General features: G+C 48.3%; 1 protein-coding gene across 2 annotated transcripts in view; it reads right to left on the reverse strand.

Annotated features, from left to right (window-relative positions):
- Positions 1–4,069: 4,069 nt before the first annotated feature.
- The window catches only part of ZNF496 (zinc finger protein 496), a 33,134-nt gene continuing 10,392 nt past the window's right edge, over positions 4,070–26,811 (reverse strand). The window contains exons 8-11 of one of the 2 annotated variants that reach the window (XM_025358101.1): positions 15,795–15,927; positions 15,173–15,280; positions 13,967–14,080; positions 4,070–7,911 (exon numbers count right to left, since the gene is read on the reverse strand). In XM_025358101.1, the coding sequence (XP_025213886.1) occupies positions 7,154–7,911; positions 13,967–14,080; positions 15,173–15,280; positions 15,795–15,927 (1,113 nt within the window). In that variant the 3' untranslated portion in view covers positions 4,070–7,153. Of the gene's footprint in view, positions 7,912–12,611; positions 13,503–13,966; positions 14,081–15,172; positions 15,281–15,794; positions 15,928–26,811 lie in introns of those variants that run through there. The other variant, XM_025358109.1, reaches the window with a different exon arrangement.

A 26,811-nucleotide genomic window follows, 5' to 3' on the forward strand; every position in this document is an offset into this window, starting at 1 on the left:
CAAAAAAAAAAAAAAAAAAAAAAAAAAAAAAAAAAAAACGTGGTTTGAGGCTTAGCTGCCAAGCTGCTCAGTTACATGGCCATGGCCACTGTGGAGATGGTGCCAGCCTGCGCTCCAGGTGGACCATAACTCAAGACAGCCTTCAGGGCAAGACACAGCCCCTGCACCTGCACAACTCCAGCACGGCTTTCACACCAGGCTTCCCTTTTTTAAGCCCCTGCCCTCAGCCCAAACTTTGGAAGTGGTTTCTTTAAGGTCTTGGCATTGCCCATCAGATAGCATTTCATCAGTAAAGCTGCTTTCCTTTGAACACACCTTGCTTCTTGTGAGCAGCTGAACTTGAGTTGGTTACATGAAGACAACTATTTCCTGAGGGAGTATGACTTTACTGTGGAAACCAGAATGTGGAGGGCAGCTTTGGTTTCCTGGAGTGGTAGAACACTATTGATTACCTAACTGGTTTTGAGATTTAAATCCTCCCTTAAAAGAACTGTAGTGGTTTGAATGCGGCCCCCATGAAGATCTTTCTCTGGGGCTTGTGAATGTGACTGTATTTGGAAAGAGTGTTTGCAGAATACCTAGTTGATGCCAGAGAAACAGTGTTTGCAGGATACCTAGTTCATACCAGAGACTGGTGTCTAGACAGTGGCAGCTCTCCCCAGCACCTGAACATGCCGGTTTCCAAGCACCTGCTTGGATGGGAGTTTTGTTTCTTTTGGAGGGCAGAAGCGATGGGGTGCAGCGCTATCCGACACATACCAAGCTCTCATTTTGCAGAAGCACGTTGACTTAGACTGCAAGCTAGATAATGTAAGCAGACACAGACAGAGGTCTCTGCCCTTGGTGAGTAACCATGGAGAAAGTGGTAAGAAAGGAATGTGATGGATATCATCTGTCCTCTTCTTCTCAACTATAATGCAAGTCTGTACTTGCCATCTTCGAGCCCCAACACTGCACACCTGGCCATTATTTAATCTAACTGTGATCCACTCGTCCAGTGCAATAGGCCAAACATCCACTCTGAGGTTTGTGGCAGGAGAAAGGAAGGTGTTTATTTGCAGGATGCCAAGCAAGGAGAATCAGGCAGCTCACACTTAATATCTGACCTCCACAGTGGCTTGCAAGAAAGGGTTTTTAAAGGCAGGGCGGCTGGTGCAAAGGTAACGAGTTATCACGATTGTTCACAGTCAGTTACACATCAAACGCCTTGTTCTACTCTTTCCCCGATTCTCACTACTGCATCTGACTAGTCATTAAAAAAAGAAAAGGAAGAAAAAAAAAAAAAGAAAAAGAAAAGAAAAAGAGAAAAAAAAAAAGGCAGGGTAAATTTTAGGAAAGCAGAAATTACAAGCAAAATTGTAAATCAATACATTGAAATTACGCATTGGTTTAGCCTCAAAAGGACAGGATACCTTGAAGCGGAGGCTTACAGGTCATAGGTAGAATTCACAGATTTTTCTGATTTGCAATAGGTTAGAGAAGAGAAGCTTTGTTTAAAATTTGGGGTCAGTAGAAAAGAATGTTAAGTCTGTCTCTTGGGAACGACTTCCTCCAGGGCCCTCAGGAGGAAATTTAAGACAATACCAGTTAGAGTTTAGTCCTTAGGCCCCTTATCTGAGGTTTATGTGCCAGTGAATCCTTGACCAGCAAGGAGCATGCCTTTGATATGCAAACTAACCCATTCAGACCCATACCTCCAATATCTGACAGGACACCCCAGGAGGCAACATTCCTCCGTCTTATGCATCCCAGAATCTGGTGCCAGGCAATTAGGAGCCATCCCTGTAACTCAAAGCCCATAGAAATCATTCAAACTAGCCAATCCTACACTGTTCCCCTTGCCCTGCTCTGACTCTCTCCAAGAAAACCCCAATAAAGTTAGTGGCCCAAACCTTCTCCTTGCTCCTGTCTTCTGCTTTCTGCCTCCTGGTGTCTTTGCCATGTGGCCCTGCCTGGCCTGCTGTGCCTCCTGTCTCTAGGATCTGTGAGTAGAATGCACTTTGTCTTTTCCTAAGACTCTCCTCCATCTTCTCTTGTGGCTATACCTGATTGATCCTCACGTAAAAAGGTACAAAATAGCAGGTATCCAACCCCTCCGTATTTTGACAAGGCATAGGAAGACCAATATAATGGGGGCAGGATAGACAAACCATACCAGAGCTTTTTTTTTTTTTTTTTTTGAGACGGCACCTTTTTTTTTTTTTTTCCAGACGGAGTCTCGCTCTGTCGCCCAGGCTGGAGTGCAGTGGCCGGATCTCAGCTCACTGCAAACTCCGCCTCCCGGGTTCACGCCATTCTCCTGCCTCAGCCTCCCGAGTAGCTGGGACTACAGGCGCCCGCCACCTCGCCCGGCTAGTTTTTTGTATGTTTTTAGTAGAGACGGGGTTTCACCGTGTGAGCCAGGATGGTCTCGATCTCCTGACCTTGTGATCCGCCCGTCTCGGCCTCCCAAAGTGCTGGGATTACAGGCTTGAGCCACCGCACCCGGCCTACTTTTTTTTTTTTTTTTAAAGCAGGTGATGGAAAAAGGGTGGTTCCCCTGCCATTTGGTTGTGTGATTAGAAGACAGCCCTTTGTCACATAGTTGTCGGCCTGCCTGTGATATTCTTGGCTATGGCCAAGATGTGTGAGGTAAGCCCCTGGTTCCTCCCACTTCCGTGTATTCCTGAGGACTCTGCTTTCCCATACTTAAGTTTTGCATCTTCTCACAGGGAATTTCTATGGCTTCTCTGTACTTTGGTGATTATATGCACATTAATCATGGTGACCTGGCTATAGGCTATGGTTTCAAGAGAAGATAAAGTTCCCAATTGGCCTCTGATGGGCAAAACAGGTACAGATGGACCCCCTGGGCTTTGCCCTTGATGAGCTCATGATTGCTAGAAACCATCCCCCAGATGCTGGACCACTGGCACTCTACCGGCTGCCCTATATATGGGTCTGGGCTGCTGGAGGTACCTGGTCTTTCAGTGGTCCCCTCAACACTCCCTTTCCTGTGGCCAGTCTGCCCTAAGCAAGTTTTCTAACCTCTAGCCTTGCTGCATGGACTAGTAGTGGGCACTGACCATCACTTTTAAGACCAAACAGTATCAGTGTTTGTTGCTAATATTAAGTGTGGCTGGATGCTGGATGTGCTGGCTCACACTTACAATCCCAGCACTTCGGGAGGCCATGGTGGGAGAAGCTCAGGAGTCTGAGACCAGCCTGGGCAAAATAGTGAGAGCCCGTCTTTAGGGAAAAAAATAAAATAAAACAAAATAAAAGTGGGCTTATTTGATGGAATTGCTGAAGTGCTATAATCATCGCTGAGTCGTCTACATAACTCTGCAAGCAGAAGTACTTGTGTCTGGTCCAACTGCTTTTGGCAGAGGAAGGGAAACCATCTCACAGGAGAAAAGTGACTTGGACAAGATCTCCACAGCTTCAATGCTGGCCTTCTCTTTCCTTTGTACCACAGTATGATTTAGGACTGATAGGGACCCTCCCACCAGTGGCCTCATCTTTTTAATTTGTTTCCTCTTCTAGCTGAGGCAAGAGTTGGGGAGATAAAGAAAACAGAAAAAAGACTAAGGTTGGCTTAAATCTGTGGTGTGACCAGGAGTACAATCTATCCCCAGTGTATGAAACAGTTATTTCTTCTTCTTTCTTTTGGGGAGGGGCCAGATCAGGTGACCAGAACTATCTAAAGCCTACAGGTCTTAGAAAACATCTTTTGGTTGTGCTTCACATTTTATGTTATTTTTTTTTGAGATGAAGTCTTGCTCTGTTGCCCAGGCTGGAATGCAGTGGCGCTCCACCATTCACAGCAACCTCTGCCTCCTGGGTTCAAGAGATCTTCCCCCACCTCAGCCCCCCAAATAGCTACAGGCATGTGCCACCACAGCAGGCTACTATTTCTACTTTTTTCCGTAGAGATGGGGTCTCACTAGTTGCTCAGGCTGGTCTCAAACTCCTGACCTCAAGCAATCCTTCTGCCTCGGCCTCCCAAAGTGTTGGGATGACAGGAATGAGCCGCCACGCCCAGCCACATTTTACTTTTCAAATGAAAATGAAAAGCCTAACAGGAATGTTGACTCAGTGAGTTATTATGCACCTGTGGTTTTGTGGCGATGCCAAGGGATCGGAGGAACGAAGAGGGAGGATGTTGCTCAGATGGGGTCTCAACCTCCAGAGCAAGGTGGAGACATAGCTCCAGCCAGCTACCCAGCCCCTGGGGTTGGGGGGAAGGACCGAGGGGTGGCTGTTCTCAGCTAAGGCCAAAGGTATCAGTGGTCAAAAGGGCGACAAAGATCACTGGGGTGCAGCCCCCTCCACCACCGTGGTGAAGGGTGTTGGGCTGGAGGGTTGGCAGACCTCTCCTGAGAGCCGGTTCCCCCAGCTGCTCCTGCGGCATGGCATCAACCTGGGTTTCAGCTACATTACCCAGGAGGATTTCCAAATCCAGAGGCAATTCCATTTCCTGAGGTGCCTTGGTTGGCTCTGCATCGGTGGTGGGGACTCAAGAGACAGCCTCCCTGTGGTTTCCAGTCCCCTCACATTCCCTTTGTCGCTTTCTCCTTCATGATGTGGTTTTACACAGAAAACACTCTGGTAAGTAGAACAATGTTCTTCTCTGAGTCAGACGTCTGAAGCAGGAAGGTGAACAACCTTCTCAAGACCTCAGAGGTACTGAGAGAATCCTCAGGACAGGTAGGAGCACACAGGTAGGTGGGGTAAACGTGCACAGACAGCCTGGCTTCTACTTGGAATTTTCCCCTCCCTTGGCCTTAAAAATCGGATTTCTCCCTTTTCCAGATATGTTGATTCAAGAGACAAACTATTTAGAAAGCAAAAGCCTCAACCGTTTGTGTTCAAAGTATAACCAAATGATTTTATTGCATTTACTGCTCCTGGGCACGCAGAGGCATCTACACAGAAACAGTAGTTGTGGTTATAAAATCTTTTAACGAGTCTGGGGCAGAGGCTTTTAAATTATTTTTGAGACAGGGTCTCATTCTGTCATCCAGCTTGTGCAGTGGCGCAATCTTGGCTTACTGCAACTTCTGCCTCCCAGACTCAAGCAATCCTCCCACCTCAGCCTCCAGAGTAGCTGGGGCTGCAAACGTGCACCATCACACCCAGCTAATTTTTTGTATTTTTGGTAGAGATGGGGTTTTGCCATGTGGCCCAGGCTGGTGTCACTGAGCTAGGCGATCCACCCACCTTGGCTTCCCAAAGTGTTGGGATTACAGGTGTGAGCCACTGCGCCCGGCCCAGAGTTTTCTTGATGTGAAAATTACGTGAGTGACAAGGAGCACCAGGAGCTCTGCCTGGCTCACTGCCTGTTGGTAGGATCTGACATATGAATAATACAAAATACCCGTCTGGTGTGACTTGCAGATTAAGTCACTGCTAGACTACAGCCTTGATGCCCTCTCTTGCTGACCCTAGCCAACATAACCAGTCTTCCAGGAACAATACCACGTTTTAAATTGCTTGAGGTTTCACTACCCACTGTCACTCAGTCCAGAATCCCAGCAGGAGACACAGCTCCAGCTGGCCTGCCCAGCCCCCATCAGAAGGCAGGGAGGAGGGGAATTTGTCAGCCTTAAGGCTACTGAGTAAGATTCTTCCATGCAGAGGACACCTGCCCTGAATGCCAAACTTGGGTCTGAACACTGCCTTCGATCGAACAGTGAGCAAGCTCACTCAAGTTTGTATTGACTCATCTGTGAATCAGGAATGATAGCATACCTCACGTTTATCCGGACTGAATGCTGTCCCTTTCAAATTCCAATGTTGAAGTCCCAACCTCTAGTACCTCAGAATGTGACCTTATTGGTAAACAGCTGCTGCGGACACAGAAGACATTATACTGGAGTTGGTGGGATGGGCTCTATTCCGATATGACTGGTGTCCTTAAACAAAGGGAGGCTTGGGGACAGACACGCCACAGCAAGACTGCCACGTGGAGATGAAGGCAGAGAGTGCGTGACGCTTCCACACACCAAGGAACGGCAACTGCCAGCAAAGGCACGAGGCCACTTCTCCCTCACAGCCCTCGGAAGGCACCAACCCTGAGGACATCCTGATCTCGAATGTGCAGCTCCCAGAACTGTCAGGGAACACGCTCCTGTTGTTCTAAGCCAGCCAGTGTGCGGTGCTTCGTTACAACAGACCTAGAAAATGGACACACCAGCACTCCAAGCTAATGTATATGTAAAGTGTGATGTCGGGAAGGTTCTGTTCTGGAGCTTGGCTCACGGGACAGGAGAACCCCTCACTGGGGGCTGAGCTCCACATTCCCAGACAGGACAGATTGGAAGAAGGGACTTAAGTGCCTTTTAAAGGATGACCACGCAGCTTCCAACCCGCAAGCATTTACCAAGGATCTCTGGGGTATAAAGACACTATGGGGTGGGTGTGCAACACAAATTAAAATGTAAGCTTTGTTTTCGGTGAGCTCCAGATGCTTAGTAACTGGCCCTCAGGAAAATCAAAAGGTATGATGACTGTTACCAAACCTGAAGAAGGAGCTCTGCAGACCCCTGCCACAGACTCCAAGCCCAAAAGGGCTGCCTGATCATCTTGGATCTGCGGGGGTGCTCCTGCCTACCTGATGGCCACGAATCTTGGGCTCAGACATGACATGTCTGGCTCAGTGTGCCTGACCCTGCTCCCCACTGAACCCGTCAGTCCCACCCTGCCTTCTTCCCTCCTCCAATCCAACACCCTCCAGCAGCTTCTCAGTGGAAGTGCAGGCACCCTGAAGCTTCAGGTTCAGACAGGGAAGGGAGGGAGGGAGTATACTGAGGTTTGGCTGGTGACCAGGGTGCCGCCCCGACGGGGGATAACCGTTTTACTCCCCGAGCTTGGGGAGCACGGGGCAGGGGTCTCTAAGACGCAGAACACCTGGCATGTCCAACCTGGTGGTGGCACATCCCCCCGTTTTTTGGCACAGCAGAAACAGAACACTCACTTGGCCACTCTTTCAATACCTGGGGGAGGGAGAGTGCTCCCACGGCACCACCCGAACGCTCACTACCTGAGAGCAAGGACAGGAGGGAGGTGTGCTCTCTATCCTGGGGAAGGGGCGTCCTGGGTGGGGGCGCTGATCAGTACCAATGTGAGGGGGCAGCACCGGCCAGGGTGAGGCCGCCCCAGGTGGGCAGGCTCAGTAGGAGTTCAGAGCCTGCTTGGAACGGCGCTTCATGTGTAGCCGCTCGTGGCGGAGGAGGTCATAGTTCTGCGAGAAGCTCTTGACGCAATACCGGCACTGGAAGGGCCGGGCTTTGTCCTTCAGGTGAAAGTGGCTGCGGTGCCGAGCCAGGTGGTCGTGCCGCTGGAAGGCCTTCCCACAGTCACAGCACTGGAAGCTCAGCTTGGCCTTGCCATTTTCCAGCGGCTCTTTGGGACCCTCGTCCGCGTCCTCGGACGCCTCCTGCTCTCTCTTCTCCACCGGCTGGAGTCTGTCCGGCTGCAGGTGTATCCGCCGGTGGGAGAGCAGGTGGGAGTTGAGTCGGAAGCTCTTCCCGCAGGCACCACACCGGTAAGGCTTCTGGGCCTCGTGGCTCTCCAGGTGCCCATCCAGGTCCTCGCTGTCACTGAATAGCTCCCCGCACACTGAGCACTCGTGCGGCTTCTCCTGCTCCCTGCGGCTTCGCAGGTGTCGGATGAAGTTGACCCTCCAGCGGAAGATTTTCCCACAGTTCGGACACACGTAGGACTTCTTGGAGGTCTGCACCTCGCCCTCAGCCTCGGCGCTGCCCCGGTGGGAGGCGGGCAGGCTGCGCTGCTCCTCTTTGGGGCTCTCCGGCTCTTCCGTGCAGTACGGGCCGTGCTGGGAGTCTTCGTCCCCAGAGCTGGACAGAACGATCTCGATGGTCACTTCTTCGTCCAGGCTGTTCTCTAGAGATCGCGGGTTGCCGCCAGCTACAGGAAGGCAACATGCAGGTCAGCGGTGCTGCACAGGCCACATCCCAGCCCCTACGACCCCGGCGCAGGAAGACTCAGCTTGGAGTTTACAAACCCTTATTTTTACAATGTTCCTCGATGACCGGGGCGGCCTGGCCAGCCCTGCAGGGGCCACTGGTGTAGCCTGTGAGGAAGAAATCTTCAGCATAGGCCACGCTGTGTCCAGAGCATGCTGGACACTTTGCTCTCCCTCTTCCCAGCCATTTTCCCTTATCTTCACCCCCAACCCTTTTGATCTCTACCACCCCATCCCCCCAAGCTCTAGGAGTCTGTATTTATCCGTGCAAAGCCTTGGCCATTTACAGATCACGTACTTAACGAGGCATGGGGGAAAGCTCTATCAGGAGAGTGAAAGGCCTTGGGAGAGGAAGACTCTACACCCTACACATATCATGTGCTGGGCACCTGCATGCTCCAGGGACTGTGCTAGACTTCTGATAGGCACATTCCTATCTGCTCCTGGATGCAACCCGATGACCTATTGGTTGCCATGTTTACACATAAACTAAGGTGATCTGTCCCAGGAAGGAGGGCTGAAATGCTACTCAGCCTTGCTGGGCTGCTCAACAGTCCCAGACTGCGGGTGCCCCACGGCTCCCCGGCTCCCAGTAGCATCGCATTTCTGAGGCTACAGGTGGCGATGGGTAAAGCTGCTCTGGACTTCCTGCATCCTGAGTCTGTGATGCTGGGAAGGTGGAACCACGGGGAGGGGCTGGGCGGGCAGTGCAGAGCCCTGCCTGAGTTCCTGGCTTACGGAGCAGAGCCCATCACACAGGTGGCCTGTTTCCTCACTGCTGTGAAATGCAGAAGTCAAATCTAGAACTTGGGGGAGTGAATCAGGCCCTCCTAGATATGAGTAGGAACATGGTTAGTCTGGGCTTCATGGCTGTGGGGAGGAGAGCCCTGACGGGTCAGAGCAGCTCAGGACAGGATAAGCTAGACAAACGGAAGCAGCGCAAGGAGACACAGAGGCTATGGAGAGCAGAGAGATGAAGGGCAGTGGTGGAAGCGGTGGGGGCATTTGTCCATCAGTCACAACGGGGTCGGGGGAACATGAGTCTGCGAGTGGGTACCGAGTCTGCCAAGAACCCATGTAGTGTAGGAGGGAAATCACCAGATGAAGACATAGATTGTGTGTGTGTGTGTTTTAAATTTTTTGTAGTGATGGGGTCGCACTATGTTGCCCAGGCTGGTCTCAAACTCCTGGGCTCAAGCGATCCACCCATCTCAAGCGATCCACCTGCCTCAGCCTCCCAAAGTGCTGGGATTACAGGTGTGAGCCACTGTGCCCCGCCGAGAGGCTGTGTTTGACGCTCATCTCGACTCTTGGTTTTCTAGCTACAGGTACCTCGTTCCAGCCAGACAGCTTCTCAGAGCTTGGGTAACCTCGTCTATAAGGTGAGCATGACAGTGGCAGCCAGTCGATCTAAGGTGCTGGTGGGGCAGGTGAGGTCATGTGTGTGATGTACTTTGTGGACCTCATGGGGTGGAGACAAGAGCAAGGTGTAACTTTTACCAGGCTGCCGACAACACGGTACTTGATCGGCAGTTGGCTTCTGTTAATGGATTTGGGTGGAAGAAGAAAACAAAGTGACCAGGTGGGCCGCTAAGATCTCCTATTTGTTAACCGGGTGAGGAGATGGAATTGTGAAAGCAGACCGTGCGTGTTATTGTGTCCCCCTGAAAATTCACATGATGAAGCCCTAACCCATAGGGCCTCAGCATGTGACTACTTGGAGACAGGGTCTTTCAAGAAGTAATTAAATCAAAATGAAGTCACATGGTGGGGCCAATCCAAAATCACTGGTGTCGTTCTAAGAGGAGGAGATTGGAGGCAGACTTCAACAAAGGGAAGGACCCTGTGAGGACACAGCAAGATGGGAGCCGTCTCCAAGTCAAGGAAAAAGGCCTCGGAAGACACCAGCTCTGCTGACGCTTTGATTCTGGACTTGTTGCTTCTGGAATTGTGAGAAAATAAGTTTCTGTTGTTTAAGTCACCCAGCCTGCGGTACTTCATTATGGTAGCCACAGTAGACTAATGTAGACTTTGGCCCAGGAAGTAGGGTGCAGCTAAAACAAAGACCAAAAACTGTCGAAGTCATTTTAGAACTAGGTAATGGGTAGAGGCTAGGAGAGTTTTGAAGTGCATGTTTAAAAAGCCTTGAGGAGGTGGCTGGTAGAAATACAGACATTATAGGAAACTGGAGAAAAGGAGATCCTCCAATTATAAAGTGGCAAAGAATTTGGCCAAAACTCTGTGGAAACAGAAATTGTAAGTGACGAACTTGAATACTGAGCTGAGGAGATATCTAAGCAAAGTGTCAAAGGCAAAGACTAGTTTTTTGCTGCTTACAGTGAAACGTGAGATGAGAGAGAAACTCAGGAAGGAAATGTTATAGCAAAAAGGAACCATGACCTCAAGATTTGGAAAATTCTGTCTATCCATTCTGCAAAAAATAAGAAAGTGTGCACTGGAGAGACATCAAGAGTGAGGCTGGCTCATCATCTGTTAAAGAGATTCCGAGTGTGGGCCGGGCGCGGTGGCTCAAGCCTGTAATCCCAGCACTTTGGGAGGCCGAGACGGGCGGATCACGAGGTCAGGAGATGGAGACCATCCTGGCTAACACGGTGAAACCCCGTCTCTACTAAAAAAAAATACAAAAAATTAGCCGGGCGAGGTGGCGGGCGCCTGTAGTCCCAGCTACTCGGGAGGCTGAGGCAGGAGAATGGCGGGAACCCGGGAGGCGGAGCTTGCAGTGAGCTGAGATCCGGCCACTGCACTCCAGCCTGGGCGACAGAGCAAGACTCCGTCTCAAAAAAAAAAAAAAAAAAAAAAAAAAGAGATTCCGAGTGTGATTCATGGATCCAATCTACCATCTCAAGAGAAGCCAGGAACACAGATGAGGTTATCCAGGAAGGTCTACGGAGGACACCCTCATCTGACGGCCTGCAACCCTGTGAACTGCATGGAGGGCAGGGTTTCTGAGTGTTATACACCAGCAGAAACACTGCCAGTTGGGACTGAGAGGAAAAGAGATGGGATGAAACAAAAGAAGGCTATTGGACTTCTGGGATTCTACAAACTGGCCAACAGAGCTATCTGGCTATGAATATGGACTATCCTTCAGGAAAAGGGAAGAATGATTCCAAAGGTGGCTCAGAGGGTACAGGGCTGCCACTGCCATCACGGGACCAGAGGGTACAGGGCTGCCACTGTCATCACGGGAACAGAGGGTACAGGGCTGCCACTGCCATCACGGGACCAGAGGGTACAGGGCTGCCACTGTCATCACAGGACCAGAGGGTACAGGCTCAGGAGGTGAAGTCGTTTCCTTCTGAGTTCCAAAGAGCAGGGCCAGTAGCCTGCTGGGCCTGGAGAACAGAGAACTGAGCCAAAGGTTATTCCTGAGCCTTAAAATCCCATGGAAATGACCTGCTAGATTTTTTTTTTTTTTTTGAGATGGAGTCTCGCTCTTGTTGCCGAGGCTGGAGTGCAATGGCACAGTCTTGGCTCACTGCAACCTTTGCCTCCTGGGTTCAAGCAATTCTCCTGCCTCAGCCTCCTGAGTAGCTGGGATTACAGGTGTGTGCTACCACGTCTGGCTACTTTTTGTATTTTTAGTAGAGAAAGGGTTTCCCCATGTTGGCCAGGGTGGTCTCGAACTCCTGACCTCAGGTGATCCGCCCGCCTCAGCCTCCCAAAGTGCTGGGATTACAGGCACGTAATACACACCTAGCCCTGACCTGCTAGATTTAAGACTTGCTTGGGACCCATTATCCTTTCTTCTCTTGGATTTCTCTTTTGGAACGAGAATGGTCTATGCTATGCTGTTCTCACAGTTGTACTTTGGAAGCAGAAAACATCTGGCTTCACAGTTCATAGCTGGAGAGGATTTTGCCTCAGGATGAATCATACTTCAAGTCTAACCCATACCCAATTGAGACGTTGATATTTAGATGAGATTTTGGACTTACAGTTGATGCTGAAATAGGCTGAGAATTTGGGGGCTGTTGGGATGAGGTGAATGGATTTTGCATGTGGGAGACACATGAATTTTGAAGGTCCTGAGGGTGAGGTCTTACAGGGGATGAATTGTGTTCTCCCAAAATTTCATGTTGAAGTCCTAACCCCAAAGGACCTCAGAATGTGACTGTATTTGAAGATAGGCTCTTTCAAGATGTAATTAAGTTAACATGAGGACATATGGGTGGGTGGGCTCCACAGTCCAATATGACTGATGTCCTTATGAGAGAAGATCAGGACACTGACAAACACAGAGGTAAGACCACGTGAGTACACAGCAGGGCAGTGGCCATCTCCAAGCCAAGGAGAGAGGCCTCAGAAGAAACCAGCTCTGCTGACACCTTGATCTTCTATTAGTTGCCTCTGCAATAGTGAGAAAATAAAATTCTGTTGTTTAGGCCACCTAGTCTGTGGTACTTGTTATGAAAGCCCTAACAGAGTAATATAGCTCACAGTGGACATCATCACCTCAAATCAGCTAAAATGACCAAAATTCAATGCATAATTTCTACAAAAGGGGAAATAAATCAAGGATAGTCCTATTATGTGCTATCAACACAACAATATGAAGAAAATTCCTTGGAGAAAGCAGATGAGACTGCTAGAAGTCTGCCCAAAACACCAGAGGGTAAGCAACATCTGGGAGTGTCCTGTGTGGGCGTGGATATAGAGAAGCAGACCTGTCACCAGCTATCCGGCATCAGCTGGCGGGAAAAGCCTTTTAGGAAGGCAAGCTGGCAGGAGCTACCAAAATAAAAACAGTGCCCACTCTTTGAAATCTATCATCTCTCCCTTCTCAGTAGCAACCCTTGGCTTCTGACTGTTTCAGAGCAGTCTGTGTCAGAGTCTAACAAGGGAAGAACGGAGTTGAAAACTCCTGTGTACAACTGAACATCCATCCATCTTCTAAAAGTATATTAATGGGGCTGAGAGACATGCTATGGGCAAAAAGAAGCTGGAGAAGATTCAAAGTGCATCACAAACATCAAGCCTGCGCTTGAACTCCACGTGGACCCCAAATGAATGCATCGCCCTCGGCATGCAGAGGTGGGCCTTAGAAAACCAGGGGTGGGCATCCATGCTTGTGGGGCAGGATCTCATCCTTTCAGATCTCCCACACTAGAAAAGCCCCTTTGTCCATGCATGAAAGGGGGCCAAGTACAAGATGCATGGAGCTGGGTCAAAATGGCACAAATCTTGCCTTCAAAAGCATCACAGGTAGAACACATAATGCGTGTGAGTCGGTCTCCATAGCTGCAGAAAACTACAGTGACACGTGGGTTCTGGTAAGAATCAGAGGCTTGGGTTTGATATTTAGAACTTATGAAAGACGGCAGCATTGCAGCCTCTGCTTCTGGAGGTGGTGACTTTTACCAAGACGACTCAGAGTCTACACTGTGGCTATTTCTCTGAAAGCAGGAATGGAACATACACTTTCCAACAGTCCTGTGCAGCTTCAGCACACTAGAAACCTGCTCTTTAATCCCAATTCCAAGACCCTGTGCCAGGATGCTGGCCATCCATGCTGAGAGAAGAAAAACATTCGCCACATCACCAACAACACTACAGCAGCACCCTGCTTTGACACACCCTCCCTGACCCCCAGAAAAGGCAAGGAGGGTGAGCCCGGGACTGGGAGTGAGCTGGAGAATGACCCCAGCACAGAGGAATCTGGGCAAGCAGGTAAGAACACCACCGCAGCGGTCAGCGGAGATCCTGAGAAGTTCAATTCCTAACTGTCCCATGCCCTCACCACCGCACATTTCCATCACACACCCACATGCCCCCAACACACAGGTACACCTGGGAACGCACACACGCACACATGCAGCACACCACATACACCATGTGTATGCACGCACACATGCATTCCACACCACCATCCCCCATGCCACACGTGCACACATACATTCATGCGACACACCAGATACACATGTGATCACACAGACACACAGGCACACACCCCACACCTCCCTGGCCCTTCTTTACCTGGGTAGGTGTTTTGAGGCACCACCGTCTGTGGGCAGGCCTGGAACCCCGGCACCTGCAGCTCCTCACGTTTCCTCCTTTCTTCTACTTGGAATGGCTGGAGACTTGGAGAGTCTTTCCAGAGGAGGAAACGGAAAAATTGATTTGTCTTGCACCTACAGCACTACCTAGGAGGGTGCTATCTGAACAGATGCCAGGCTATGATCTGGGGGCGGCCCTGGGCTCCCTCCTGGGGACTGGCAGGGGGTGGCCACTCAGGAAGTGTCTGCTGAGCGAATGAACTTGAAGGCAGAATGGGCCAACTCCACAAACATGAGCTCTGAAGCTAGACAGAGTCTACGCAGATCCGGGTTCTACTCTACTTTATGGCAGAGACAAGTACCTCCCCCAGCCCCGCATTTATTCCCACTTTCTGTGGTGGGTTTTCCGTAGTCATCACCACAGGCTTCTGCACACTCTGCACATCCTGCACAAACAGCTTGTGCAGAGCCTACGGGGTAGAGATGGGACAGGAGCTACTGTGCCACGCCGTCTCTGAACGCTTGTTCCAGGTGGGGATGGTGTGTCAAAACTTTGTCTGCTTCACGCTCTAGGTCCCAAAGGGGAAGGAGGTGTGGAGCTGCTGATGATTCTGTCAAATTTCCTCCTGAAGGAGCAGGTGCCTCGAAGCACCATGGCATGGAGATCATGGGTGCAAGCACTGGTGACACAGCCTGAAGGAGGGCTGGAAACTGCTGCTGCTGAGCCCCAGCACCTCCCCACACCCAGTGTCCTCACAGCACCCCTGCACCAGGCAGACGGAAGACTAGACAGGTGAGGCACCTCAAAGGGCTGTGCTCGGTGCCCAGTTAGGAGGAGACACTCCCTCTGCAACCAGGCTTGTCGTGAGTATCTGACCTCACTCCTGGAGGGGCCGCTGTGTGGTCGGCACAAACCAGATGTTACTTACAGGCAGAGGAGACAGACATTCCTATTATTTCCCAGTCCTTGGCTGAGGGAGTACAATCCCAATGCCTGGCAAAATTAAGATCCCCCATTCTTTCTATGAAAAGTCAGGGACAAGGCAAGACATGCAAGACCCACACAGAGTCTGGGGAAATGAAGAAGGCAAGTAGGGGCTGCAGAGAGAAGCCAGCAAGTGGGCTCACCTCTGGCTGCCAGCAACCCTTCCCCCTCTGTCCACTCAGCTCCGGAATCACTACTCACCCAAGTGGGAGACCTGGGGCACTTCTTTCCCCTGCAGATCCTGCGGCTCTGGAACGCGAGGCTCGCTCTCCTCTCTCTGGGAGAGATCCGGCTGGGCCGCTAGCTCGTCTGTTCAAAGGAAAGGGCAGGATACATGTTTATTAGTAATCTGATCCTGCAGCAACCAGGGCTGGTCCAGAAGAGAAAAGGTGGAGGGATGCCCAGCGGGCGTGGCACCCTCAGGGGCGAGAAGTGAAAACGCCAGAGCCGGCAGCGCAGGGGCACTGGGGGCAGCACACGCAGGGAGAGCTATGGGCTTGGGGGTCTCTCTGAGGCTTTTGGGTGTAAAGCAGAAGTAAAGGGACGAAAGGGTAAGAGCGATGGAAGAGAAATGGACATACAGCACGTGTTCTATTTGGTTCTGATAAGCCTGATGAGGTGAGACGGCAGGTGATCAGTCGGACACACTGCCTATAGGGCCGCTGTGTGCAAATGACTTCCCATCCAGGTTGGGGGTGAACAGAGAAATATGATGCAGGCCCCGCTTCCCTGATCTTATGGGACGAAGTTGACTCTTACTCCAAGTGAGAACCCCCCTGCCCAGTTCCCTGGTCTTGAGGTACGGGGGGAAGTTAAGTCTTACTTGGAGGAATTGAGACCCCGCAATCCTCCCCAATGATGAACTCTCCATAGAAGCCAGTCTGGGCAGGATCTAGAAGGGACCAATCCTCTTCAGAGAAGCATAAAATCATGTCCTTGAACGGAGAAACCCGATTCTGAAAGCACAGTAGAACAGGGATGCCTCAGTCCGGGAAGAGCTAGGTGTCTCAGTCTTAGTCCATTGAGGCTGTGATAACTCAATGCTGTAGGACAGGCAGCTTCTACACAACAGAAATCTGTTCCTCACAGTTCTGGAGGCTGGACGTCCAAGATCAAGGCACCAGCAGGCTGGGTGCCTGGTGAGGGCCCACTTCTTGGTTCAAACACAGGCATCTTCTGTGTCCTCACAAGATGGAGAGGGCAAGGGAGTTCTCCGGGGCCTCTTTTAGGAGGGACTAATCCCACTCATGAGGACTTTGCCCTTGTTACCAGATCATCTCCCCAAAAGGCACCACTTCCTAATACCATCATCTTGGGGATTACAATTTCAACACAAATTTTGGGGAGATACAAACAATGAAACCATTGCATTCTGCCCCTGGTTCCCCCCAAATTCATATCCTTTTCACATGCCAAACAAATTCATTCCATCCCAATAACCCCCAAAGTCTTAATTCATTCCAGCATCAACTCAAAAGTCCAAAGTCCAACATCTCATTTAAATATTATCTAAATCAGTTACGGTTCAGACTCAAGGCACAATTCTACCTGAGACAAAATTTTCTCCAGCTGTGAACCTGTGAAATGAAACAAGTTATGTGCCTTCAAAATATAGTGGTGAGGCCAGCGTGGTGGCTCACACCTGTCATCTCAGCACCTTGGGAGGCCAAGGCGGGCAGATCACCTGAGGTCAGGAGTTTGAGACCAGCCTGGCCAGCATGGTGAAACCTCATCCCTACCAAAAATACAAAAAGTAGCCCGGCGTGGTGGTGGGTGCCTGTAATCCCAGCTACTTGGGAGGCTGAGGCAGGAGAATCATTTGAACCTGGCAGGCAGAGTGCAGTGAGCTGAGATCGTGCCACTGCACTCCACCCTGGGCAACAGGGTGAGACTCCGTCTCAAAAAAAAAAGGACCCCCCCCCCCCACACACACACAGAGGTGGAATGGGCACAGGATAAACATTCCAATTCCAAAAAAGGGAAATAGAAAAAAAGAAAAGGAGTAACAGGTCCCAAGCAAGTCCTAAACCTACAGGTCACAGCACATTATGGTTTACGGCTTGAGATTAATCTCGAGAATAATCCTTTTTGTCTTGATACCGTGCTCCCTAGGCCCACTGTGTTGGGAGGTGACCCCACCTTCCAAACCCACAGGTGGCACCTTCACTGGGCAGGAGTTGAGCCCCCAAGGCCCTGGGTGGGCCTGCCCCACGGCAGCCCCTAGTGAGGGCCTGCCCTCAAGGGGGTTCTCTGTGGTGGCCCCACCTCTGTGGCGGCTCCACCTCTGTGGCAGCTCTGTGTCTCTTTCAGAGGTCCAAGGCTGTCTTGGGCTGGAACTCTGCTGATGGCCCTACCATCTAGGGCTTCAGGGGTGACTGAAGCGGGGCTCTCTGCTATGGTCCCCTGCTTGCTGCGGGTCTTGTGCTCTGGGCCTGTGATGGGCGGAACAGCTCTGATGATTTCTGAATTGCTTTTGGGGTCATTTTTCCATTTTCTTGGACTAGCTCCCAACCTCAGTTTCAATGGCAAAACCTTTATCTTCTCTCCTAAACAGGCTGGCTCGCTCTTATCAACATAGGCTGACAAATATTCCTGATCTTTAAGTTCTGCTTCCCTTTTAAGTAACAGTCCCATCTTTAAATCACTTCTCTCTTTTCACATTTCACAAGCTGCACCTTCAAAACTTTGCTTAGATATTTCTGTGGCCACATATCCAATTGCAGTGGCCTGTAAGTTTACCTTCCACAAAACACTAATACATAAGCACAGTTCAGCCAAGTGATTTGCCACTATAAGGATAGCCTTTCCTCCATTGCCAACCACACATTTCTCATTTCCATCTGGGATCTCATCAGAATAGCTTTACTGTTCACATTTTCACCAACATTCTGGTTGAGAATATCAAATCTCCTCTTTTCTTTTGGAACCTCACCAGAATCGCCAGTAATAGTCTGTTCATGGGCTGGGCACGGTGACTCACACCTGTAATCCCAGCGCTCTGGGAGGCTGAGGCTGGCAGATCACCTGAGGTCAGGAAGTCCAGACCAGCCTAGCTAGCCAAAATGGCAAAACCCTGTCTCTACTAAAAATACAAAAATTAGCCAGGTGTGGTGGTGCACGTCTGTAATCTCCACTACTCAGGAGGCTGAGGTTGCAGCAAGCAGAGATCGCGTCACTGCACTCCTGCCTGGTGACAGAGCAGGACTTCATCTCAAAAAAAAAAATTGCCTGCTCACGGCAACACAGGCTTTTTCCAGCCTGCACTTCAAAACCCTTTCAGCCTCTACCCATTACCCAGTTTCCAAGCTTCTTCCATGTTGTATTTGTTAGAGTAGCACCCCAAATTTTTGGTGCTAATTTTCTGTCTTAATCCATTTGGGCTGCTCTAACAAAATACCGCAGATTGGGGACTCATAAACAACATAAATGTATGTCTTACAGTTCTGGAGGCTGGGAAGACTCCAGCTGATACCCGCATAGTTGGGTTCTGGTGAGGACCCAGTTCCTTGCTCCATAGATGGCCATCATTTCATTGTGTTCTCACATGGTGGAAGGGGCAAGGCTGCTCTCTGAGGCCTCTTTTATAAGGGCACTAATCCATTTATGAGAGATTTGCCCTTATAACGTGATCATCTCTCCAGTGCCCCACCTCTTAATGCCAGCAGCTTGGGGGCTAGCATTTCAACATGTCAAAGTTGTGGGGAGGGGACACAAAAACATTCAGACCATAGCACTGGGGGAGCAGGGGGTGGAAGCTGGGGCTGAGGGAAGAGCCCAAAGCAACATGTGCAGATAGAAGGGAGAGAAAGGAAACTGACTACCCCAGGTCCAGGCTCCAGGGGACACACTGCTTTGTAATTTCTGCTCTTGGATCCACCTCATCCCTATCTTGTTTGGCAAAACCCAAATGGCAGCTACCTTGCTGGGTGGCCAAGGATGTGGAGAAACAGGTCTTCCTACTCTGCTGGGGAGGTTGCACATCCACCACTCCTATGGTGGGCTGCTGGACAATGTCCAGAAGTAACCAGCGTGCTCACCCCTCAATGCAGAGATTTCTTAAGTTTATGTCGCACATGTGCAATGTGAAGTCTATAAAAGCTGCTTCACTGCAGCATTGATCTAATAAATACTGGAAACCTTGACACACATCAACAAGACAGCGGATTAAGTAAGCTACAGAAACCTCCCAAGGGATGATCCTACACGCACAGAAAGAACGAAGGCCTCTCTGCACCGAGAAGGAATTCTCTTCAAAGTGTGTTGTTGCAGGAAAACACCTGTGCATGATGGAATCCAGATGGCCACCAAGTGCAGGGCGTAGGAGTTCCGAAGCTTAGCTGCCTCTGAAGAGGGACCTAGGACTCTGGGGTTAGGTGTAGCAGGGAGATTTTTTTCATAAATTTTGAATCATGGACCATGGGAATGTGTCAAAAAACTGATTTTAATTTCTATTTTTATCTTTATATTGTTTTAGACAGTCTGTCACCCAGGCTGGGGTGCAGCTGCACAATCACAGCTCACTGCAGCCTCAACCTCCGGGGCTCAATCCTCCTGCTCAGCCTCCCAAGTAGCTGGGACTACAGGTGTGAGCCACCACGTCTGGCTAATTTTTTACTTTTGTAGACATGAGGTCTTGCTGTGTCACCCAAGCTGGTCTCAAACTCTTGGGCTCAAGCAGTTCTCCCACCTCAGCCTCCCACAGTGCTGGGATTACCAGTATGAGCCATGGTGCCTGGCCTAATTTTCGTTTTAAAAATGATGGTATATCCATACAATACTAGGAAACCAGGAAAATAAAGCAGTCCTTTATATAATTGGAAAGGACCACAAAATAAAATTTTTGTAGAAAAAATAAAATTAACTCATAGGACTTTTATATTACTAGTATCTATGTGACAAGCAAAAAAGGAACAGAATAATTTTTAAAACATGCCTTGTATCTGCCTACCTCTCTGGAAAACCATCAGTTACTGTCAGATGGTTTCCCCAGGTGTTGGGGCCAGGCATCCAGGACAAGGCTGGGAAGGAGTGATTTTCTTTCTCTATTTTTTGAGGAAAAATAGAATGAGGGGGTGGGGGTAGGTGAAGAAGAGAAAGAGATAATGGGGAAAGTGAAGGAAAGGGTATTTGGAAGTCTCTGTACTGTTCTTGCAATCTTCCCTAACTTTAAAATTAATTCCAAAGAAAAAATTTAAAATAAAAATAAAGAGAATACCTCAAAAATTCTAAAACTGCATCAGGGTTTTGGAACAAGGACTCTTGCCTGTACATATGAAACACAGGCACAGGCATCTTGGTAAAAATTCTGACTCAGTAGGTCAGGGGTGGAGCCTCAGAGGCTGCATCTGAATGAGCCCTAAGTGGACCTGCTGCTAGGAATAGGTCAGTGCGGAAAAGCCTCTGTCTTCCCAGGCTGTGCCACAGAATCCAAAACAGGCCTCGGGAAGCCACTGGATTTCCTTACAAGGACTTGTGGGAGACAACCTGATGCTGGTTTCTTAAACCATGGTTGACAAAAAATACAAAAGAATCCAGCACTCTGACAAGACTTCCCAGAAGGGGGTGTGTGTGTGTGTGTGTGTGTACGCGGGCAGAGTATACATTAACAACAGATGGGCTGCTTTTTCCTTTCAGCCTTGGTTAGGTGTTTGAGAATCTACTTGCTATAGTGTGAATGTGTCCCTGAAATGTCTTGTGTTGGAAACTTGATCCCCCACGTGGCAGGATTGAAAGGTGTGGCTTTTAAGAGGTGATGAATGGGTTGTCATGGGAGTGGAACTGGTGACTTTGTAAGCGGAGGAAGAGAGACCTGAGCAAGCGTGTCAGGACACTCAGCCCCTCGCCATGTGACGCCCTGCACCCACCTCGGAACACCACGGAGCCCCCACCAGCACGAAGGCTCTCACCAGATGGAGCCCCTCGACCTGAATCTTCTCAGCCTCCATAACTATGAGAAGTCAATCTATTTTCTTTATAAATTACAGTTTCAGGTATTCTGTTATAAGCGACAGAAAACTGACTAGACAGTCATGGCATCGCAGGAGCAAACCCAGGTCCAAGGGCCAGGTGGGTGGACAGACAGTCCTCCAGTCACCTACAGAATCCGACACGGCCACTTGGCAGGATACCCAGGGAGCTTTTAGAACCATGAGGACCAATGCTTACCTGTTGGGGAGGAGCATAAAAACAGGACAGTGATCTACAGCAGGGTCCTTTTATTTGTGATAGATTTATTTGTGAGGCACACAAATAAACTGGCAGAGAAAAGTCCAGAAGGGAGTTCATTGGACCATGCAGAAGCTTCTCACATGACTGGGAACGAGTGGTATCTTTTCACTTCCTACATTTTGTTAATTTTTCACAAGAAGGGATAGGGAAAATAGATAAACATGTCTATTTACGATTAAATCTTCAGAGGAGATTCTTCTAATGCCTCCCACTAGGCACAATGAAAACCCTGGCCATTGCGCATAAACGAGCACAGGAGACTCTGACAGGTGGAGAGAGGGTGGCAGAATGGTCAGGGACCTTGGAAGAACATGTGCTAAGTTCACTGGTTTTTCTTTCCACCACGTATTTCCCTGACTTGAAGCCAAAGGAGCCAGCCACCGATAAATACCCATGGGCACAGACCAAAAAAACACTCCAACAAAAGCCTGCTTTCTCATCACAGGACCCGGAAAGGGGCAGCCGAGCCAAACAGATAATAACTGCTCTACTCCACTTAATCCCATGTAAGAAAACTGTGGCCCCTTCTTACCAGCACCAGCGGAGAATGAGTGGGCAGCCTAGACTTCCACTCTCACCGGGTGCAATCAGGTTCCCTAACACCCTTGCTGGGGTGGTCTCACAGATGGCCAAACAGGAAGCTGGGACCTCCCCCATGGCTAGCTAAGAACAAGCCCCCTGCCTGCCCGTGGAGATCATGTAGGGAGCTGGAATTCCACTCCCACTCAGGCTTACGAGGAGCATCCCCACTTTGGTGCCCGGGAAGACCCAGGAGGAAACCTGACATTCTCTCACCAGGTAATAACAAGTGGTGGCCCACCTGCCCTTCTCTTGCTGGAGCAATGTCAAAAACAACACAGCACAACCAAACAAAACCAGCTACACCGAAGTTAAGGTCCAGGGTCTCATCACACAAAAATATGCAGGCAGAAAATCACTCACTATACCAAGAACTGGAAAGATCTGAAACAGAATGAACAAAGATAACCACCAACAGATGCCAACCCTCAGGCGACAGATATGTTAGAATATCTGACAAAGAAGCCGTCATAAAATGCTTCAGTGAACAATTATAAGCACACTCCAAACAAACGAAGAAACAGACACAGAACGTCTCAGCAAAGAAACAGAAGATACAGAAAATAATTAACTAGAAATGTGAACAGTACACACCACAATATGAGATAAGGAGCTCAGTGAATAGGCTCAGCTGAGGAGAGGACAGAAGACAGACTCAGTCAGCTTGAAGACGGAAAAATAAAGTTATTCAATCTGAACAACAGAGAGAATACAGGCTGAAAAAAAAAATGAACAGAGTCTCAGGTACCTTTATAAATGACACAGTTTCTAACAAGAGATCTAAAACCTGTCTCCTTAGCACTCTGGAGAGGAGAAAGAGAGGGAATAAAAAAGTACTAGAAAAATCTAGCTCAAGACTTCCCAAACTTGGAAAGAGACATAAACCTAGAAATTTAAGTGGCTGAGCAAACTCGCTGGGGCACGGTGGCTCACGCCTGTAATCCCAGCACATTGGGAGGTCGAGGCAGGCGGATCACCTGAGGTCAGAAGTTCGAAACCATCCTGGCGAACACGGTGAAACCCCGTCTCTACTAAAAATACAAAAAATTAGAGCCAGGCATGGTGGCACACGCCTGTAGTCCCAGCTACTTGGGAGGCTGAGGCAGGAGAATCACTTGAACCAGGGAGGCAGAAGTTGCAGTGAGCCGAGATTGTACCACTGCACTCCAGCCTGGGCGACAGAGCAAGACTCTGTCTCAAAAAAAAAAAAAAAAGTATTAAAAAAAAAAAAGCTGAGCAAACTCTAAACAGGTTAATCTAAAGAAATCCATAACAAGACCCAGCATAATTTAACTTCTGAAAACTGAAGGCAAAAAAAAGAAAAAAATCTTAGAGTAAAATAATACCTTCCTTATAGGGAAAAAAATTTTTGAATGACAGCAGATTTCTCATCAAAAGCCATGGAGGCCAGAAGGAAATAACACAGTATTTTTCAAGTGCTGAAAGAAAACTGTCAACTGTGAATCTTTCATCTGGTGAAAACATCCTTCAGGAATGATGGGGAAATGAAGACCTACTAAGATGAGGAAAAAATAGGTAAGTCCATCACCAGCAGATCTATTTTAAGAGAACGGCTAAAGAAACACTCTAAACAAAAAGAAGGAACCTTGAAACCTAAGAAGAAAGGAAACAGTAAGCCAAAATATGGGTAACAAATAGTTTTCTTTTTCCTTTTGAGTTTTCTGAATAATGTTTGACAGTTGAAGCACAAATTACAACACTCTATGATGTGGTTCTCAATGTACGTAGAGGAAATATTTAACACACTGCATTATAACAGGGGAAGAAGGGTGAGGGTATGTAAAAGGAGGCATATTATATTTCTTTCTTTCTTTTTCTTTTTCTTTTTTTTTTCTGATGGGGTCTCACTCTGTCACCTGAGCTGGAGTGCAGTGATACAATCACAGCTCACTGTGCAGCCTCAACCTCCTGGGCTCGAGCAATCCTCTGCCTCAGCTTCTCAAGAAGCTGGCACTATAGGAGCACACCACCTTTCCCAGCTAATTTTTTAGAATTATTATTTGTAGAGACAAGGTCTCGCTATGTTGTCCAGGCTGGTCTCGAAATCCTGGGCTCAAGCAATCCTCCCACCTTGACCTCTCAAAGTGCCGGGATTATAGGCATGAGCCACGGCACCCGAACAAAGGAAGTAAGTTTCTACACTTCACTCAAACTGATAAAATGATACTCAGTAGATAAATTATGTATATATAATGTAATACTTAGAATAACCACTAAAAAGGCTAAACAAAAATATACATACACTCAACACCACACTAGGTAAATCGAAATGGAATTCTACATGTTCAAGTAACCCACAGAAAAATAGGAAAAAGGAAACAGAGAAACAAAAACAGAGCCAGAAAAATAGAAAGTCTTAAGCCCTAACATGTCAGTGATGACATTAAATACAAATGGTCTACACACATCAATTAAAACACAGTAAATGGCAGAGTAGATTAGAAAACATTATCCAAATATATACTGTCTAGGCCGGGTGCAGTGGCTCACACCTGTAATCCCAACACTTTGGGAGGACGAAGCAGGTGGATCACCTGAGGTCAGAAGTTCAAGACCAGCCTGGCCAACATGGTGAAACCCCGTCTCTACTAAAAACACAAAAATTAGCCGGGCCTGGTGGTAGTAGTCTCAGTTACTCGGGAGGCTGAGGCAAGAGAATTGCTTGAACCAAGGAGGTGGGGGTTGCAGTGAGCTGAGATTGCGCCACTGTACTCTAGTCTGGATGACATGAGACTCCGCCTCAAACAAAATAAAACAAAACAACAAATATATACTATTTAAAAGTAACTCACTTCAAATATAATAATGTAAGCAGGTTGACTGTAAAAGGATGGAATAGGCCGGGCGCGGTGGCTCAAGCCTGTAATCCCAGCACTTTGGGAGGCCGAGACGGGCGGATCACGAGGTCAGGAGATCGAGACCATCCTGGCTAACACGGTGAAACCCCGTCTCTACTAAAAAAAATACAAAAAACTAGCCGGGCGAGGTGGCGGCACCTGTAGTCCCAGCTACTCGGGAGGCTGAGGCAGGAGAATGGCGTAAACCCAGGAGGCGGAGCTTGCAGTGAGCTGAGATCCGGCCACTGTACTCCAGCCTGGGCCACAGAGCGAGACTCCGTCTCAAAAACAAAACAAAACAAAACAAAACAAAACAAAAAAAAGGATGGAATAAATATATTATGCAATTAGTAATCAAAAGAAAGAAGAGAAGCTATATTAATATCAGATAAGAGCAGTTTCTTACAAAACTAAACACGTACTTACCAACGATTGCATACCCAGGCATTTATCCCAGAGAAATGAAGACTGATGTGCACATAAAAACCTGCACACAAATATTTAGAGCAGCTTTATACAATAATGACCCCAAAACAACCTGGATGTTCCTCAACCAGTGAATGGTTAAATGAACTGCTGGACCTCCATGCCATGGAATACTACTCAGCAATGAAAAGCAATGGACTAGTAACACACGCAACAACCTGAATAAAGCGCCACAGAATTGTGTTGGATGAAAACAGCCAATCCCCGAAGGTCACACACCGTACTAATCCATTCATATAACATTCTTGAAATGAAACGACATTATAGAGCTGAAAAACAGATCAGTGGTTGCCAGAGGTTGAAGAGAGGGTGAGGGTAGGAAAGAAATGAGTGTGGACATTAGGTAACAGGAGACATCCTTCTGGTGAAGCACCTGTTCTGAATCTTGAACGTATCAATGTCAATACCTTGGCTGTGACATTGTACTATATTTATAGAATATAGAATATAGATTTTTACTCTATATTTTACCATTGAGCGTTTAAAAAGTTCACAGGATCTCTCTGTGTTATTTCTTACAATGGCATGTGAATCTATAATTATGTAAAAATAAGAAGGTTAATTTAAAAAGAAAAACAAAACTTCATGTGTACCATGTTCGTAGCAGCATTATTCACAACAGCCAAAATGTGGAAGCAATGCAAACGTCCATCGACAGATGAATGGGTCAACAATGTGATACATACACACATGGGAGTATTATTCAGCCTTAAAAAGGAAGGGAATTCATGGTCGGGTGCAGTGGCTCATGCCTGTAATCCCAGCACTTTGGGAGGCCGAGGTGGGTGGATCACGAGGTCAAGAGTTCGAGACCAGCCTGACTAACATGGTGAAACCCTGTCTCTACTAAGAATACAAAAATTAGCCAAGCATGGTGGTGGGTACCTGTAATCCCAGCTACTCGGGAAGCTGAGGAAGGAGAATTGCTTGAACCCGGAATGCGGAAATTGCAGTGAGCCGAGATCGAGCCACTTGCACTCCAGCCTGGGTGACAGAGCAAGACTCTGTCTCAGGAAAAAAAAAAAAAAACGGAAGGGAATTCCGACACACATTACGACATTGATGAACCTTGAGGACAGTATGCTGAGTGAAATAAACCAGTCACGAAAAGGCAAATAGTGTACAATTCCACTTATATCAGGTATTTATAGTCAAATTAGTAGGGACTGAAAGTAGAATGGAGGTTGCCAGGAACTAAGGAAAGGGTAAATGGGGAGTTATTATTTAACATATAGGGAATTTCGGTTTGGGAAGATGAAAAAGTTCTACAGATTGGGTGTACAACAATGTAAATGTACTTAACACCACTGAACTGCATACTGAAAAACAGTTAAGATGGAAAATGTTATGCTATGTGTATATTACCACAATTAAAAATAGAAATTAAAAAAACACTTATAAACAAGATCATCACGATGGCAACCTTTAGTGCACTGGGAAGAAACTATCAGAGTAACAAAACAACACTGACTTATCGAAATCTCTGTACTGTGCTCGCTACGGCATTTACCAGGGACTGCAAGAATTGAAAGATGAAGACCAACCTCAATAGGTACCGAATGAACCGCATCCCCTTGTGCGTTATACTGGTTAAAGACGCAACTTTTAATAAGAAATACTGGTTTTACCTCCTTCATGTTTGAGAATGGTCACAGTATGTAGCAAATGCTGACATGTATGTGTTGAGCA

Source organism: Theropithecus gelada, chromosome 1 (assembly GCF_003255815.1).
Source record: "Theropithecus gelada isolate Dixy chromosome 1, Tgel_1.0, whole genome shotgun sequence".
Lineage (NCBI taxonomy): Eukaryota > Metazoa > Chordata > Mammalia > Primates > Cercopithecidae > Theropithecus > Theropithecus gelada.